The 15,389-nt window shown below is 40.8% G+C and overlaps 1 protein-coding gene and 1 non-coding gene across 3 annotated transcripts; one reads left to right on the top strand and one right to left on the bottom strand.

Moving 5' to 3' along the window:
- Nucleotides 1-402: 402 nt before the first annotated feature.
- wdr45b (WD repeat domain 45B) lies at nt 403-10,411 on the bottom strand. Of its 2 annotated transcripts, none has more exons than XM_026177440.1 (10): nt 10,147-10,411; nt 9,032-9,106; nt 7,609-7,710; nt 7,033-7,120; nt 6,666-6,760; nt 6,202-6,392; nt 6,009-6,094; nt 3,424-3,525; nt 3,171-3,292; nt 403-1,107 (listed from the first exon to the last, which is right to left on the bottom strand). In XM_026177440.1, exons 1-10 carry the CDS (start codon nt 10,211-10,213, stop codon nt 1,001-1,003), a joined length of 1,035 nt encoding a protein of 344 aa, XP_026033225.1. In that variant the 5' UTR covers nt 10,214-10,411; the 3' UTR covers nt 403-1,000. The 2 variants fall into 2 exon arrangements, with proteins under 2 accessions (XP_026033225.1, XP_026033226.1); XM_026177441.1 differs by lacking the exon at nt 10,147-10,411 and adding an exon at nt 9,671-9,900.
- A 251-nt stretch (nt 10,412-10,662) lies between these two features.
- Nucleotides 10,663-10,735, top strand: trnar-ccu (transfer RNA arginine (anticodon CCU)). The gene has a single exon. It is a non-coding gene; the product is annotated as a tRNA-Arg (tRNA).
- Nucleotides 10,736-15,389: the final 4,654 nt, after the last annotated feature.

Consider the following 15,389-nt stretch of genomic DNA (forward strand, 5'->3'; position numbering starts at 1 on the left):
CACTGATTGACAGACTTAGACACCTTCATCCAGACCTTATGCTAAGCTAAAGCTAACCAGCTGTGTTCTGTAGCTTCACATTTACCATACAGACATGTATCACTCTTCACTCAACAAGAAGGTAGATAACTATTTACAAATATGCCAAATTCTTTAAGCTGTGTTGATCAGGCAAATATAAAAAAAATCTGCAAAACAAAACAAAAAATAATAATTAAGGAAATTATGTATTGCACAATGTCAAGGACGAGTGATTTCTTTTGCTACTATTCTGTACAGTTTGTGAGTAGAAGTTCTGTCTGGCAGGTTGTGTATATACAATGTCTACAAGAAAATTTAGTAATACTAAGGTGGCATTCTGTTTGGGGCTGTAGATGTTTCTGCAGATAATTAAGACCAAAGTGAAGAAAAACAGTCATCTTCATTCTGATCCTGCTTTTAAACGCTTAGTATGGTACACTAGTATACACAAATACTTGATATATATGAGACAACAATATGTGCACACATACAGATTCTCTCCAGTTTCAGAGGCACTCCCTATTGTTAGGTCAGGTGGTGTTAGTTGACAAAAATCTCTAAATTCTCATTCTAACTATCAGAATCATCTGTGTGATTAAAAATATCCATCCTTTGTAAATTCCTCGGAAGACGTCTTAAAAAGCGGCAAGTTGTCCTTTCAAAAAATAACTTTGTCTTTTATATTCCCCTTGTGTTTTGTTTAGGAGGAAATCGTCCGTGTCCCTCAGTGCAGGTCGATGAAATCTGAATCACTGTTCATACCTCCAGCCAACCACCTTTCCATAGAGGCCCCCTCCCACCCCAAAAAATTCCTTTTTTCTTTTTCCTTGTTCTCCCTTCATTTAATGCTCTTTTTACAGAGTCTGTCAAGATAGCGAGAAGTGAAACAAAAAACTTCTCTAACTGCCTTGAAAATAAAAAGACTGTAGAGAAAAACAAAACAGGTTGTTTAATAGGAAGTCTGAAGAGAGGTCAAAGGTCATATTTTCTCATCGGTCATCTCCAGGAACTGGGCATACACATCTCTGGAACACTCTCCTTTTTGGTTGAACAGAAACTTGTAGTAGCTGCCATCAGCACAAATAGCTATAAATTGAGGAGAAGGAGAAAAAAATTAAAAATGAGTGTTTGTACCAATACCACACACAGAATTCACCACATGGTACTACATCAGATTAGGAAGTTATAAAAATTACAAAATATTGCTTTTTCATGATTGACAGACTATTCAATTCAATTTTATTTATATAGCGCCAAATCACAACAAAAGTCAGACATGACCAAACACTGCTCCTCAGTGAATCAGGCACTAGCTAGTTTCCAGGAAGAGAAGGTGAATAGCTGATGGGTACCAAATTCACAAAGGCCTATTTACTTGACTCTACTTGGCTTTTAGGGTTTTCCATTAGGTGGTAGCACCTTACCAGGTACCTAGTAGTGATGTCACTGAATGAGTCATGAGAGTGCCTCCATCACAAGAATCAAACCTGCCACTTTTAAACCTGGCAATGAAGAAAATAGTCTGCCTTGCCATAACGACTCAAGGTGGTGTTCAATTGTAATTGAAAGCTACAAACAAGCAGAACAGAGTTGAGTGGGTTCTAGTGGAAAAGAGGCAAAAATAGGCAAAACTAAAATGTGTAAAATGACAGCATCTATAACTTATGTTATGTAAAGACTCTACAATAATACAGAGGAAGCAGAGAAAACCCCAACGATCATATGACCCCCTATTAGCGAGCGCTTTGCCAACAGTGGGAAGGAAAAACTCCCTTTAAACAGGAAGAAACCTCCAGAAAAACCAGGCTCATGGAGGTGCGGCCATCTACCATGACCAGCTTGGGGTGAAGGAAGGAAGACGGGACAAAGACACACCATGGAAGAGAGCCAGAGAAGCAGCAGTACAACTAAAACTCAGTGACTGATTGTGCGCTTTGTGCCCATACAAGCGCACAATCTCACAAGAGTGAGAAAAGACCAATAAATTCAAACGTTTGTTGTGATCTAATGAGCTCTCTCAAACGCAACATCAGGTTTAGGCAATTAGGACACAACATGAAATAAAATCATAGCAAACTGTCCAAGACACCCATTTTTGTTCATCTTATTCCTCACATACAGAGTCTTGAACGATCAGCCCCACCAATCATATAGCACAGATTTCATCGTTTATTAGTAAATAAACCCAGTATAGCACTTCACTTTTAGACTGCAGGCTGACATATGGGTCCTAGAATTTCCAAAAGTAGAACTGAGGCAGAGTCTTCAGCTGTTCTTGTGGAACCATGATCTTCAGGGCACCCTGAATATCCATTATGATGCTATGGGCTTTGTTTTGACAGTTGAAGATAAAAGAACCAAACACTTAAAGCAAGTTTTTCGTCCATGGATTAAGCCATGAAACAACATGTGTGTAATCAAGCTGTTTTTTAATGAGAGCAGCACTTGAGCCTTAGCTGAAACGCTTAGAGCTGAAGTCATTTGTGGAACTACAATCTATGAGGAAATGTTAACGTGTCTGGAGCTGAGTGTGAGGAGGAAAAGAGAGAAGTCCAGAACATAAACTAAAATGTTTTTAAAAGAAAGATATAGAGAGACAATAAGCTAGCTACAATAAAAATACATTTTAAGACGATATTTTGTTATAGCCATCCAGAGTTGCTGTGTAAAACAGACTAAAATCAGTGTCATCCCTCCCCATTCTGCTGGTCAGATGATATTAAACTAGAGCTTTGTGGCCACAGAGACGCTGCTTATGTTTGGAGAAACAAGGAAGAGGCATCTAACCTATGGAGCACTGCCCCACAGAGTGAAACACGGTGGAGGTATTGGGGATGCTTCAGTGCATCTGGAACTGGGAATCTAACAAGGTAGAAGGAATCATGAAGAAAAAAGGATATGTGAAGATTTTGAAAGAAAACCTGAAGCAGTCAGGAGCAAAACTGAATATTCTTGTTTCTGTGTGCAAAGTAGAAAAATGCAAACATCCAAATCAAACTAGGGTGTTTGGAAAAGCTGTTAGAAAGCATTCACTCTGTTTAACAGGTTGGGGTAATAATTCTGTCCTCGTCTGCAACTGTCAAACACTGTTACATGATCAGACGATGAGTTGGACATTACAGAAAATATCACATGTGTCTGGAACCTACCTATGACGGCATTGGGCTCTGTTCCAAAGGCACACACACAGGGAGAGCCTGAGGGGACCTGGAACTTGGAGAAGCTCCACTTAGAGCTGAAATATTTAGGCAGGAAGCTGGCTGAGGCCAAGCTGCAGAGACAAAGATAAACAGGGTGTTTTAGGCTTTATGTTTATAACACTGCATCGGATTTAATTACTACGCAACAGATTCTTCTCATCATCCAAGTTCAGAAAAAAGAAACACTTAAGCAAAGACCAACCTTGACTGTTTGTTCCTTTTTGGGTCCTCTGCAGCAAATATGTGCACTGTGCCATGGTCACTGGACACACAGATGAGGGACGCGTCCTGATTAAAATTAATGCTGAAAAGACAGTAGACCAAGAAAATAACACACTTTCAGTGACTCAGATACACAGAGGGACAAAGTAAAACCTGCAAACTGGTTGCTCTATTAATGAGTGTGCGACACAGTAAGTACATTCCATTAAAGCTTTGCTAGACAGGCACTGAAAGATATAGTTAAAGCTTTCAAAACAGTACAGCCCATACCCTGATTTCTTCCTAAGACCAAATTATATGGGAATCCCTCCTGTAGACTCATCACCAGCAGGAGGGACCATACTGCCCATTCTGCATATTGTCAGGTGCCCTGTTCAGTCCAATCCCTGGCTATAGAGGCTGGGCTAGGACAAGGAACCTCACCTTTTGGTGGGAAAGGAACTTGAGGCAGTGTGTCAGGGTGAAAGGCACTGGCTAGATAATATTCAGTGTTCAACTCAAGCTAGGACCCTAGAACCAGTCTCTTGAACAGGAGCTGCGTTCCAGTCTGGAGCTGCATTCATTAAAAGGCAACAGGCAGTGATGGGTACCTCGGCTCGGCTCAATTGACACCCCTTCTCAACGAGAAGTCTGGGCTCGGGTGAGGCTGACTGCTGAAGATATCTACCTATTCGGAACCATGATAACAGGGTTCTGGCGGATCGGAGCTGGCTTGGCCCAGGCTTATCGAAGAATTAAGGAAGCGGAACCAGCTGTTCAAACCCCACAAGGCTGCCCGCTGGGATTGAAATGATGGGAAGAGGCGTGAGTTTCTCAAAATGGGCTCATTGAGTGCAGCACGGAGAAGATCTTGGAGAACGCACGGCTGCCGTGAATACTCAGAACAAGACCTCTGAGTGAAAAACTGGATTACATCTGGAGGGTCTAGCTCGAATAACACCTTTGAGCGCAAATTCGATCACATCTTGGGGAAGTGCACTGCAGTCGTGAGTTCTCAGAACCTGCTCTTTGAGCAAAAAGAACGACAACATCACGGAACGTAAGTTTGGATAACATCATAGAAAGCTCGCGGCTCTCCAACGGGAGATTGAGAGACCAGTGTTGGACTGTTAGAACAGCTTTGAAATTCATATGAGTTGTTCGCACTAAAGTAAAAACCATCATCACTTCATGCGGAGACCCTCTCGGCGCCAGCGGCGGTCTCAAGGCTGGAGCTGAACAACAACACTCTGATAACGACTGTGTTGAGTCTGTTCCTTCCCATTCCATGCAAGGCCACCTGGGTTGGCTGGAAGACTGTTTACTTAGCCTAGCAGGGCGAAGGACACTGTCTCAGCTGAACTCTGGACACGCACACACATACATATACACTGATATGCACACACTCATCCCCCCTCCCTTTCCAAACGCCTTCGACGCTTATTCCCTTCCGATGCTGACGGTGGATCAAGGAGACCAGCGCACAGGCTGCAGGCCCGGATGTACTGTCTAATTCGGCTGTCTCTAACCCTTTACCCACCCCTGTTGCTTGTCATGTGTTTCTTTGGTGTATTAAGAGTTTTTTCATGTGCTATGTGCAGAGGTGTCTTTTTTTCTGTTCTCAAACTGATCTCCCTGTTGGAGCTCAGTCTGGGGGGAGTTATTTTTTTCTCCTTATCTTTCCTCATGTGGTGCATTTTCCATTGTTATACCTCTCTGACCTGTCTTCCCCATGTGATGTTTGTGTAATGTATGTATGGTCAGAAGGGTAAGTCGGCGCTGGCAAAGGTCGGCAGCCTTAACCCAATTTCCTTCGGGGTCAACCTTCAGGATCAATAAAGTTTTATTGAATTGAATTGAATAACTGTACAGTTACAATGAAGGCTTGGTCCACATTGTTAAGTCCAAGCTGGACTTATTCCCAGCGGGTGGCTGGACCTCGACAAGAGCTGCCTTTTTTCTCTGATTCTTTTCATAATTTTTATGGACAGAATTTCTAGCATAGCCAGGTTGCAGACAACTTTAGTGGGCTCAGTATCACATCTCTACATTTTACAGATGACATGGTTCTCTAAGCCTCGAGCTAACCTCCAGCTAGCACTACGGCGGTTCACAGGAGAGTGTAAAGCGACAGGAAGGAAAATTAACACTTCCAAATCTGAGGTTATGGTTCTCAGCCAAAAAAGGGTGGAGTGCCCTGTCTGGGCCAAGGACAAGCGGCTGCCTGTGGAGGACTTAAGTATCTTGGCGCCTTGTTCACGAGTGAGGGAAGTGGGAGATTGAAAGACAGATTGTAGTGGTCCGCTGTGATAAACAAAAAGCTGAGCATAAAATCAAAGTTGTCGATTTATTGGTTAGTCTATGTTCCTACACACAGAATGAGACTGTTGATACAAGCAGCAAATATTAGCTTTCTCTGAAGGGTGGCTGGTCTTTGACTTAAAGATAGGGTAAGACGTTCAGCCATTCAACAGGAACTCAGAGTAGAGCAACTAGCCCTCCACATTGACAGAGCTAGCTTGCTAACTTATTATTTAATCATTTTGACATGTTTCTCATGCTGTTAGCATTGTGCTAAGCACTTACCAGTAAATGTTAGCTGCCTGTGAGCCTCGTCTTAGCTCCTGTATGAGCTGACCTGCAGATGTGTCAAAAATTCTAATGAGTGTCCCCTGTGGAAATATAACACAGAACACAGGTTAGTAAGAAATACAGCAAAATACACAACTGAAGGAGTGTCCCTTTACTACTACTTTACTTAATTTTCTAAAGTCCGTACTTTCTCTGATGCAGTAGCTATTCTTGTGCCCTGAAGGTTGAGCGCTATGCAGCACAGTGCCCCCTCATGGGCAGGGATGTCAACTGGAGGCTTCTCTGTGTTGGCAAGGTCCACAATCTGTACGTGGCCTGAATGCGTCCCAGGAAAGGCCAACAGAGAGTTGTTGCTGTTCGGACACAGCACACACAGACCTGAGGAGGACAAGGAGAGAAAGCGAGCAAGTGTTGAAAATGTCACACACCTGAAGAACAGTACTTCCACAAAAAAAAAAAAAAAAAAAGATTTGTTGCTCTTAAACAAAAGGAACATTTTTAGCCACTGAGCTCAGTTTTTTTTCACTTATTCTTTTGACCAGAGCAGTAGAACATTTGGGACTACAGTTTTGGTGATTAATACGTTTCCAAAGAATCAGCATGGTTTAATAGCTTGAGCAAGTCACAGTTTTATTCAAAGGGTAAACTGACCTTTGGGATTGTAGCAGGTCTCAAACACATGTAGCTGATGTGGGTTGTGGGTAAAGGTGAACACTTTGATCATTGAGTCAAGGACCACCACAATCCTAAGAACCAGGGACAACCGACACACAAGCAAAAATGTAAACTATTAAGTAATGCCAAAAAAAAGGAAAAACAAAATTTAAGAGTTCATTTTTTGGATTTAAATCTTTATCAGCCTGTCTCACTGATGTTAAGATCCTTTATTTTATTCATTTACTCTTTTTTTAAAAATGAGTGTGAATAAAAACAACCACGCTATCAGCAAACAAAAAGATCAGAATACAAAAAAGAGAAACAAAATCATTAGAAACTGCTGCAATAATAACTGAGCTACCTGTCACGTCGAAGTTTCACTGCTTTTACTTCTGTTGAAAACTCAATCTCAATGACAGTCTTCTTCTTCAGGTCATCCCAGATCATCACTGGAGAACAAAAAAGCCGTCACATATATAAAACATACTGCATGTTCTACAGGAAGTGGCATTTTAGTGTTGCAACATATACAGCATTTAACGGACCTTAGTCAGACTGTGCAAAATGTGAAAGTATGGTGGAAAAGTAAAACAAAGGGTTATCTGCCTTGGACCTGGAGATATCCCACCAAACTGATATGTGTTTTGCTTCTTTTCCATTGTAATTTCTCAAAACATTACTTTAAGTACTAACAGCAACATCCCACTGAAATCCATAGTTAACACCCTTTGGAACAAAAGCTGCAGAGTGGACAGGTGAATGTATGCATTTATAATCTGTGGCTTTTAGTACAAATAGCAAACAGGTGAGATTCTCACTGTGTATGACAGAAAAAAAAAGAATCTTTCTTAATATCTAAAAGTGATCATTTGTCAGATTACAGGACTGATTTAAATCCAGTATTGACAGTAAAGCAAACAAAGCTGACAAAACATACCTTTGTTAGTTGGGTACTTGGGTTTCTTGCCTCCTCCCACTAGTGCTAAATAGTTACACCTGAACAGCATCTCCACGTGGCCAACCCCACCCTCGAGGAATTCTGAAAATGACATTAATGGGCAGTAATGTAAAATACTGTAAAATACAGTAAGTGACAGTAGTAGGTAAAAAGAAAAAAACAAACAAAAAACTGCACTGCTTGCAGTCTCTTAACTGTGGGTTAGCTCAGAGAAAGGAGAGACTGCAGACCTAAAGCAGTTAAATTTGAGTTTAAAGAAGTGCAGGTCATGTGCTTGGTCACATGCTGTCTTAGCCATGTGCTGGGTGAAATGTCCTCCATGTTTCAGGACTTGCAATGCAGTTACAACACTGACTTCCTGTGAGCAGCATCCGCCAAGTTCTAACAATTATTTTGCCTTTGTTTTAAATCACTGAACTCTACACTGTATGGTATTCATCATTTACATCCGATTTAATAATATAAGACTTTCACTCAGATACTGTTTTTCTCTTACTCTATTTTATTGAGCTATACATTGTTTGGCTTTTTTGTGTTGTTTTTACTGCTGTAACACAGGAAATTACCAACTTCTGTGATAAAGCATATCTTATGATTTATTATGTACTAAGAAAATTATTTAAATCAAACTGTAAAGTAAAAATATATCATCACTCAATGTGCCTTCTCATGCAGACAGCTGTATGTAAAGATCTCTGGGTTTCCCCACACATGGACTTTAGTAGGGTGTGTTACCCAGCTATAAAGAAGGCTCCCCAAGTGTACTCTGATACTGGACAATGCCCTCACTCTTATTTTAGGGTCACTTGCTGCTAGACAGCCGGTTCCTGTCCTTCCTATCCAGGCTTTTCAGGGTGCTTTTTTGGTGGTCCTCATTTTCACTCAACTGTCTTGAGTCTTGCAATCAGATAGACTCCAACTCCACAGTCTTTGACTGCAGCCGACAATCCACTTTCACAAGGAATGTCCATCAAGAACTGCAAAAACTGAAGGGGGGCTACTGTCACCAGCTGCAGCCCATGATGGTAGAGGATTTTACTGGAAAGGCAGCACTTATACTCATATATAAGTATGATACTTTTTAATATTTCTAACAAAGTATGGGTGCTTATCCATTCACGTGAACAGACAAGTATGCCCATTGTTAGTGTTAGTCCATTTTTATTATATTTGTCCTCTTCAAATTAAACTAAATCAAGGAATTCTTGTGGAATTTCTTTTCAAAGACTGTTTTCCTGTCACTGACTTCTTTTTAAAATGGTTTAATATTTCCACACTGCTTCTTCTAATCCATTATCTAGTATGTGAGCAAACCAGTGACTGTAGAAAATAGTATTTACAAAGTCTGAGGCGTAAAATCCCTACCAACAAAAAATATGACCAATCTTTGCAGTCATGTTACCTTGTTTCTCCTTCTCTTTGAGAGGATCCGTGTTGTACACACGAAATCCATTCTCCATACCGCAGGCAAAGCATCCTGTAGAGAGACACCGAGGTCAAACAGCAGAAATCACAAGATGAACACAAGGTTAATCCACTGTTGTTGCCATACAATGTGGTTCTCGTAAATGACTTTACAATATCAGGTCATCTCAAGATTTACAGTAATGAGAACGCACTACATGAGGACACTGGGAAGAATGAGATGCATAGACAAGTGCAGCCCTTATATAGAAAGTGTTTGGATCTCTTCTGGAATTCATATGAAACTGCCGCATCATATGTTGACAACGACGACAGTGACGTTTAGTGCCATGGCCCCATAGTGTAGTAACAATAAGTTAACTTCAATCTTCACAAATGTGGCTGACGAGTAACTTTAACAAAAGGTTATGATAGAATCACACTCCAACTTTACGGCCTGTGTAAACGTTGGTGGGTGGGGAGCTAGGAAAATGTCGATTTAACGTAAACTACAAATGAACAACATGTTATCTGTATTTTAGAAAATGGACAGTCATAACGAAAAACTGATCACCGGGAAAGCTAACATAAAATTATGCAATTAAGGTGCATTAATGTCGGTTTAACGTTCATTTACCGAAGGGAGCTGTTAGCATTGCTTAGCTAACACTTGCTGACACCCGTTGTGGTCACAGTAATGACTAGTGCGATAAAAACTTAGCTTATATTAGCATTTGTGCTAAGTTTAAATACAAATCAGTTAGTTAATTTCCTCGTTATAGAATTCGACCATTTTTTATCATGTCTGTACCAATTTTTCTAGTTTCTAATTAAGACTCGATAACTGGTTAGCTGAAAACAAAAACGCTAACTATTTTTCGGATAGGTTAGCCTAAGCTAGTATTAACGTTGAGCGCTTAAAGTTAATGTTTCAAGAAGAGAGAGCACGTAGCCATATTTTCACAATGGACTACAATATGTGAACGTGAAAAACTGCAGTTGTTATTTTAGGTTTTATATTTGAAGACGCTGGCTCAGTAGTGATAGATTAGCATCAACGATGCTCCCAAATCACGTTTGGGAGGACAAACCCCCCACCACGACGCTTCATACCATGATCCTGGTTAAATCCAGCATAGAGGAGTCCATTCCCGTGCGGATTTGAAGGCAGTAAATTCATTATTGTGACAGAACAACCGAATGCCAAACAGCGGTAACAAGTTAATCCAACAGCTGCTGTCTGAGAAGCTAACTGGCTACCATTCCTCCTGACTGTGCTGAATAGGGAGGAGGAAAACAAACGAGGCTGGTTCCTTCTCAGGAAGCGCTGTCACCAGTCGGGAGATCAAAGAGGGTTTGCACCATCCGCTAGCGCATTCAAGAGACGAGAGCAAATGCTGAAATAATTGCAAAAACTTCGTTTTTACTAAATGTTGCTTTCCGACTTAACTAATAAGCGCGTTTTTAAGATCCAAGGGAAAGTCCATCAATATGTAATCCCATCCCATTCTATTGCCCTACAGTTATACGTAATATATACCAAGCACCACGGTTTAATCTGTATTTATCGTCACGATAGTGCATTAAAATATTGTATTAGAAATCATATAACAACCTACCGCCGATATAGCCCCAGTGGCCTAATGGATAAGGCACTGGCCTCCTAAGCCAGGGATTGTGGGTTCGAGTCCCATCTGGGGTGATGTATTTTAAAATGAATTTAGTAAGACTTGGTAGAAAACTTGAAATTTAGACCAACACAACTGCTGGTTTATGATCAGCGGAATCCTGGAGGGTCGCTCATCTTTATTTAATAGGGAACTGTAGCATTACATAGCCTAATGTGGCAGTTCTCGAAGTGAAACATGAATATATAAATACAGCAAAAATAAAACGTCATCAGTGTTCAGTTATGTTCACACCAAACGCCGATAGTACGTGAACAAAAACGCGCCAGACGCCCTAAATGACAGCATTTGCTCCAGGAGCTGCAGCTGCAGAGCGCCTGTCCATCTGCACGGTATGGCAGTCCTTTATTGATACTTGTGCTAATAAATGCTAAACTATTGTTTATACACTGCTAACATGGATGTGGTATGCTATCAGTGAATGCCATCGGAGTTTACTGATAGCAAACTGTGGTATGGAGACGACTGTTTATAATATTTCTAGTGATACTAGACTCATCAAGTCCCGATTTAATTCGATGTATGCTGTTATCAGTGTTTGCAATGATAGCATGGCTGTGGTGTCATATCAGTGTATGCTCTCGGTGTTTCCTGATATCAAACTGTGGTATGAGGACCATTGTGGGTTAATCTTTGTAGTGATACTCACTCCTTTTTGTTTATTTAGACCTGGTTTAATTCTGGTATAGTTGAAAATTTGTATATAATCCCCGCAGCTGTCAGACTCTATAACAGGGGTCACCAGCCTTTCTTAAAACTGAGAGCTAGATAAAATTGTGAACAGTTTGGTTCACTTTTAGCTATGTGGTTCTATCTAGCATATTGTATCATGATAAGCTGTCTTATCACGGGTTAATTTTTCAAAAATATTAACAATGATTTAAGCAAGGAAAGGTCTACATGTCAACATACAACTCTTTATTTCTATTAATGTCTTACTTCATTCCTACCTGATTGACATTGTTTTATTGTAACAACCAACGATTTATACAGGAAAATAATGTCTATTAACAAGGTTGCCCAAACTTTTTGCATCCCACTGTATTAGTATATTTTGTCATTAGTATAATATGAAATAAATTCTACATGTGTCAAGTCGTGTGCCAACATTTGCTGTGTAGTAGAACTGAGACATCAGTCATTATAAAAATTTATTTGAAATAATATTAAAATTCTCAAACAGAAAATCATTAAACATAAATATATAAAATATAAGTATTTACAGAGAGACAGGAATAAAAAGGACCAGCTGATCTCCAGAGCAGGAACAAGGCTGAGGAGGAAATGCTCCATTGGAGACTGGTGTGGACTCTTCAGGGACACCAGGATGGCCAGCTCCACCACCGATGGACCGTCCTGGGACCCGTCCCTCATCCGCCTCAGAGCTGTCCTCCTCTGTGGGTGGGCCTGTAAAACAGCACAAAACACAAAGAAATGAGAAGGCTGCTACTAGATTTTCATTTTCAACATTGAAAAAAAAACCAAAAAAAAACAGGATCTAATCAGATTGGTTGTAGATATTTAGTAAAGGTGATCACAGGCAATCCCACAGAGTAAAGAGCTATCAGTGCTTGCTGTACATACCTGTGGGTGCAGCAGCAGGAGCTCAGGGACTGGGGAGCCAGGAGAAGCAACAGGGGATGCTCTGCTGCAGAATCAGTTGGTTCTATCAATACAGTATTAAATGTTAACAGGTTGAATACAATAATCATAGAGAAAGTATATACAGTGGTCCCTCCTTTATTGCAGCAGGGGTTCTCAGAATAACTAGCCCCTGGCCACGCACTTTATACACTTTTTTCCACACACACGAACATTAGTCACAGTTCTCACAAGTTGATTCTCAAAGTGCAAACCTTTGTAGATTGCAAAACGTAAAAGTATTATTATGCCGCATTTTGTCTTCATCTGCCCACCACTTTCGTGCGCCTTTTTCCCTTGCGGTGCAGGTGTCTATTTCCGAATGAAGGTCATAGTTATGGGTGTTTTTGTGCTGTTTTTTCTATTGGACGTGATGGTTATCAAAACCAAACATGATAAATTTGGCAAGCGCAGGAGACACGACATGGAGGAGATTTGTCAATCAGGCTGCAGAATGCAATGCTGTACTGTGCAAAAAAAAATCAGCGAAAAAGCGAAGCAGTGACGGGTGAACAGCGGGACCACTGTGTGCTGTTTATTAATAAACAAAATATATTCCTATATGACAACATGCATAAGAGCAGAACAGCATTTGTACATCAGTGGGAAAATAGCGGTGGCTTGCTAGCTTTTGTGCGGCTTCCCCGGCTCAGTGAAAAATTTCTAAAGACAAATGAATGAACTTACCAGGTTGCCCGATCTCTTCACATATCTTCCTCCAAGCTCGTCCTTTATATTCCTGTCTCGGTACAGAAAGCAGCTGGTGTCATACAGCTCCGGGTGGTTGATTAGCCTTTCCTCCATACTGAATGAAGTATGAAGGGCTTTGGCTGGATCTGCACCTTTGACCTAGGTCAGAGCCACATCACCAGGCTCCTGATGGGTTGTCGCGGCGCGAATTGACGCTGGAGTTCAGATTTTTCCAACTCGAGCGGTAGACGCGATACCCGTGTATGCACAAAATGCAACACAAAAACTGAGGCGCGTGGTTTTATTCGCGAGTCAAACGCGCCAGACGCACTGCTGTGACGCGCGTTTCAAGCGTTTTTGCGTTTTCGCGAAGCAAATCTGCTTTTACATTGACTTTACATGTAAACCTGATGCTCTGGTCGTGTCTATCGAGTTACCGTAGCCAGCTTAGTTTTCTTCACAACTCCCGTGGAAGCCATGTGTGGAATATGATTCTCTTTTATCTTGTTTATTAGATTAGGGTCACTTATACTTACCTTTGAAATATCTAGATATACCACCTTCTTTTAATTTGGCATTTTTGATGATTTATCACTGCACTGACTTCTAGGTAACATAAGATAAAAAAATATAAAAAAATACCAAAGAGCAATTATTCCAGTGCAGTGGTCCCATATGGACATAGAAATCTTAAAATTTTAATTTTATTATTTTTGCCAGCAATCCTTTACATTCTCTAAAATGTTCTAAATGCTTAAAACCAAGTTAGTTTAGTAATCCTGAATTTGCTAATAGCTATTTTATTCTGCCATTTCCAAATTCTGTTAAATAATTGTAATTATTTAGGTTTTCTAATTTCATAAATGCAACAAACATGGTAAAGTTGATAGCTAGCTAGTCACATATTAAAATGTTTTATTTACAAATAGTAGTAATGCTAATTTATGACTGTTATCATAAGACATTCGTCTTTGGCTCTCAGCAAAGGCTGTCGCACTTTTTCTCCTCTCCTCCTCTCCTTTAGCTTCCCTGCTTAGCCTTTTATGTCCTTGTCTGGTCTCGTGGGTTTTTTTGTATTACTTTTCCCTGGAACACTCTCTCACAGTCTGTTCTCTAAAACCTAACAGAGGAATTATGGATTTGGATTTGATCAACTGGTCTCTGAATGCAATTGACACCCCTTCTCAACGAGAAGTCTGGGCTCGGGTGAGCCTGACTGCTGAAGATATCTACCTGTTCGGAACCATGATAACAGGGTTCTGGCGGATCGGAGCTGGCTTGGCCCTGGCTTATCGAAGAATTAAGGAAGCGGAACCGGCTGTTCAAACCCCATGTCCATGCAAGGACACCTGGGTTGGCTGGAAGACTGTTTACTTAGCATGTCGGGGCGAAAGACACTGTCTCAGCTGAACTCTGGACACACACACATATACATATACACTGATATGCACACACTGATCCCCCCTCCCTTTCCATACGCCTTCGATGCTTGTGTCCTACCGGGGAAGATGGCAGTCAACTGGACCAGCGCAGACATGCTGCAGGACCGGATGCGCTGTCTACACCGGCTCTCTTACCCTTTACCCGCCCCTGTTGCTTGTCTTGTGTTTCTATGGTGTATTGATAGTCATGTGCTTTTTGTGCTGAGGTGTTTTTTCTGTTATCGAACTGTTCTCCCAGTAGGAGCTCAGTCTGAGTGGAGTCTTTTTTTCTCCTCCTCTTACCTCATGTTATGCATTTTCGTTTTTTTCCTATCAGCCTACCTTTCTGACATGTCTCCCCAATGTGATGTTTGTGTAAACTTGGTCAGAAGGTTCCTTTGTAAGTGCGCATGCGCCATTAGCGTGCTGCCTGCTGTAACCCTAATTTCCTTCGGGATTAATAAAGTATTCTGATTCTGATTATTTCTGATTGTGTCAGCATTTTTCAAATTAGCTGGCAACTAACCATTAAAGGCTACTCTCCTACGAGTGCTGCAGCAAAATCCTTTTTGAAGAAAGACCACACAGGAGATTCATGGATGTTGTAAAGGAGGACATCAAGAGAGCTGCTGTGACCTGTTCTTAGCATCCTCTGGACACGTCACGATGAAGGCTTCCTAAACAGAGCAGCTGAAAGCAGACATATGCCTGATGCAGCTTTTAATTTTTTAGGTCATCTAAAATTTTAAAACCTTTAGATTATGATACAAAAACCTTATTTCACTTATCTATCTTTGGTTGACTGTTGGTTGTCTAAGTTTATCTCAAACTGTGCTTATAAAACTTTTGTGGTTTACAATGCAGTCACTTGTAAAATTCATAACATTCTAATAAAAACTCTCCTACGTTTACGAGA

Source organism: Astatotilapia calliptera, chromosome 8, assembly GCF_900246225.1.
Source record: "Astatotilapia calliptera chromosome 8, fAstCal1.2, whole genome shotgun sequence".
In the NCBI taxonomy this organism is placed as follows: Eukaryota; Metazoa; Chordata; class Actinopteri; order Cichliformes; family Cichlidae; genus Astatotilapia; species Astatotilapia calliptera.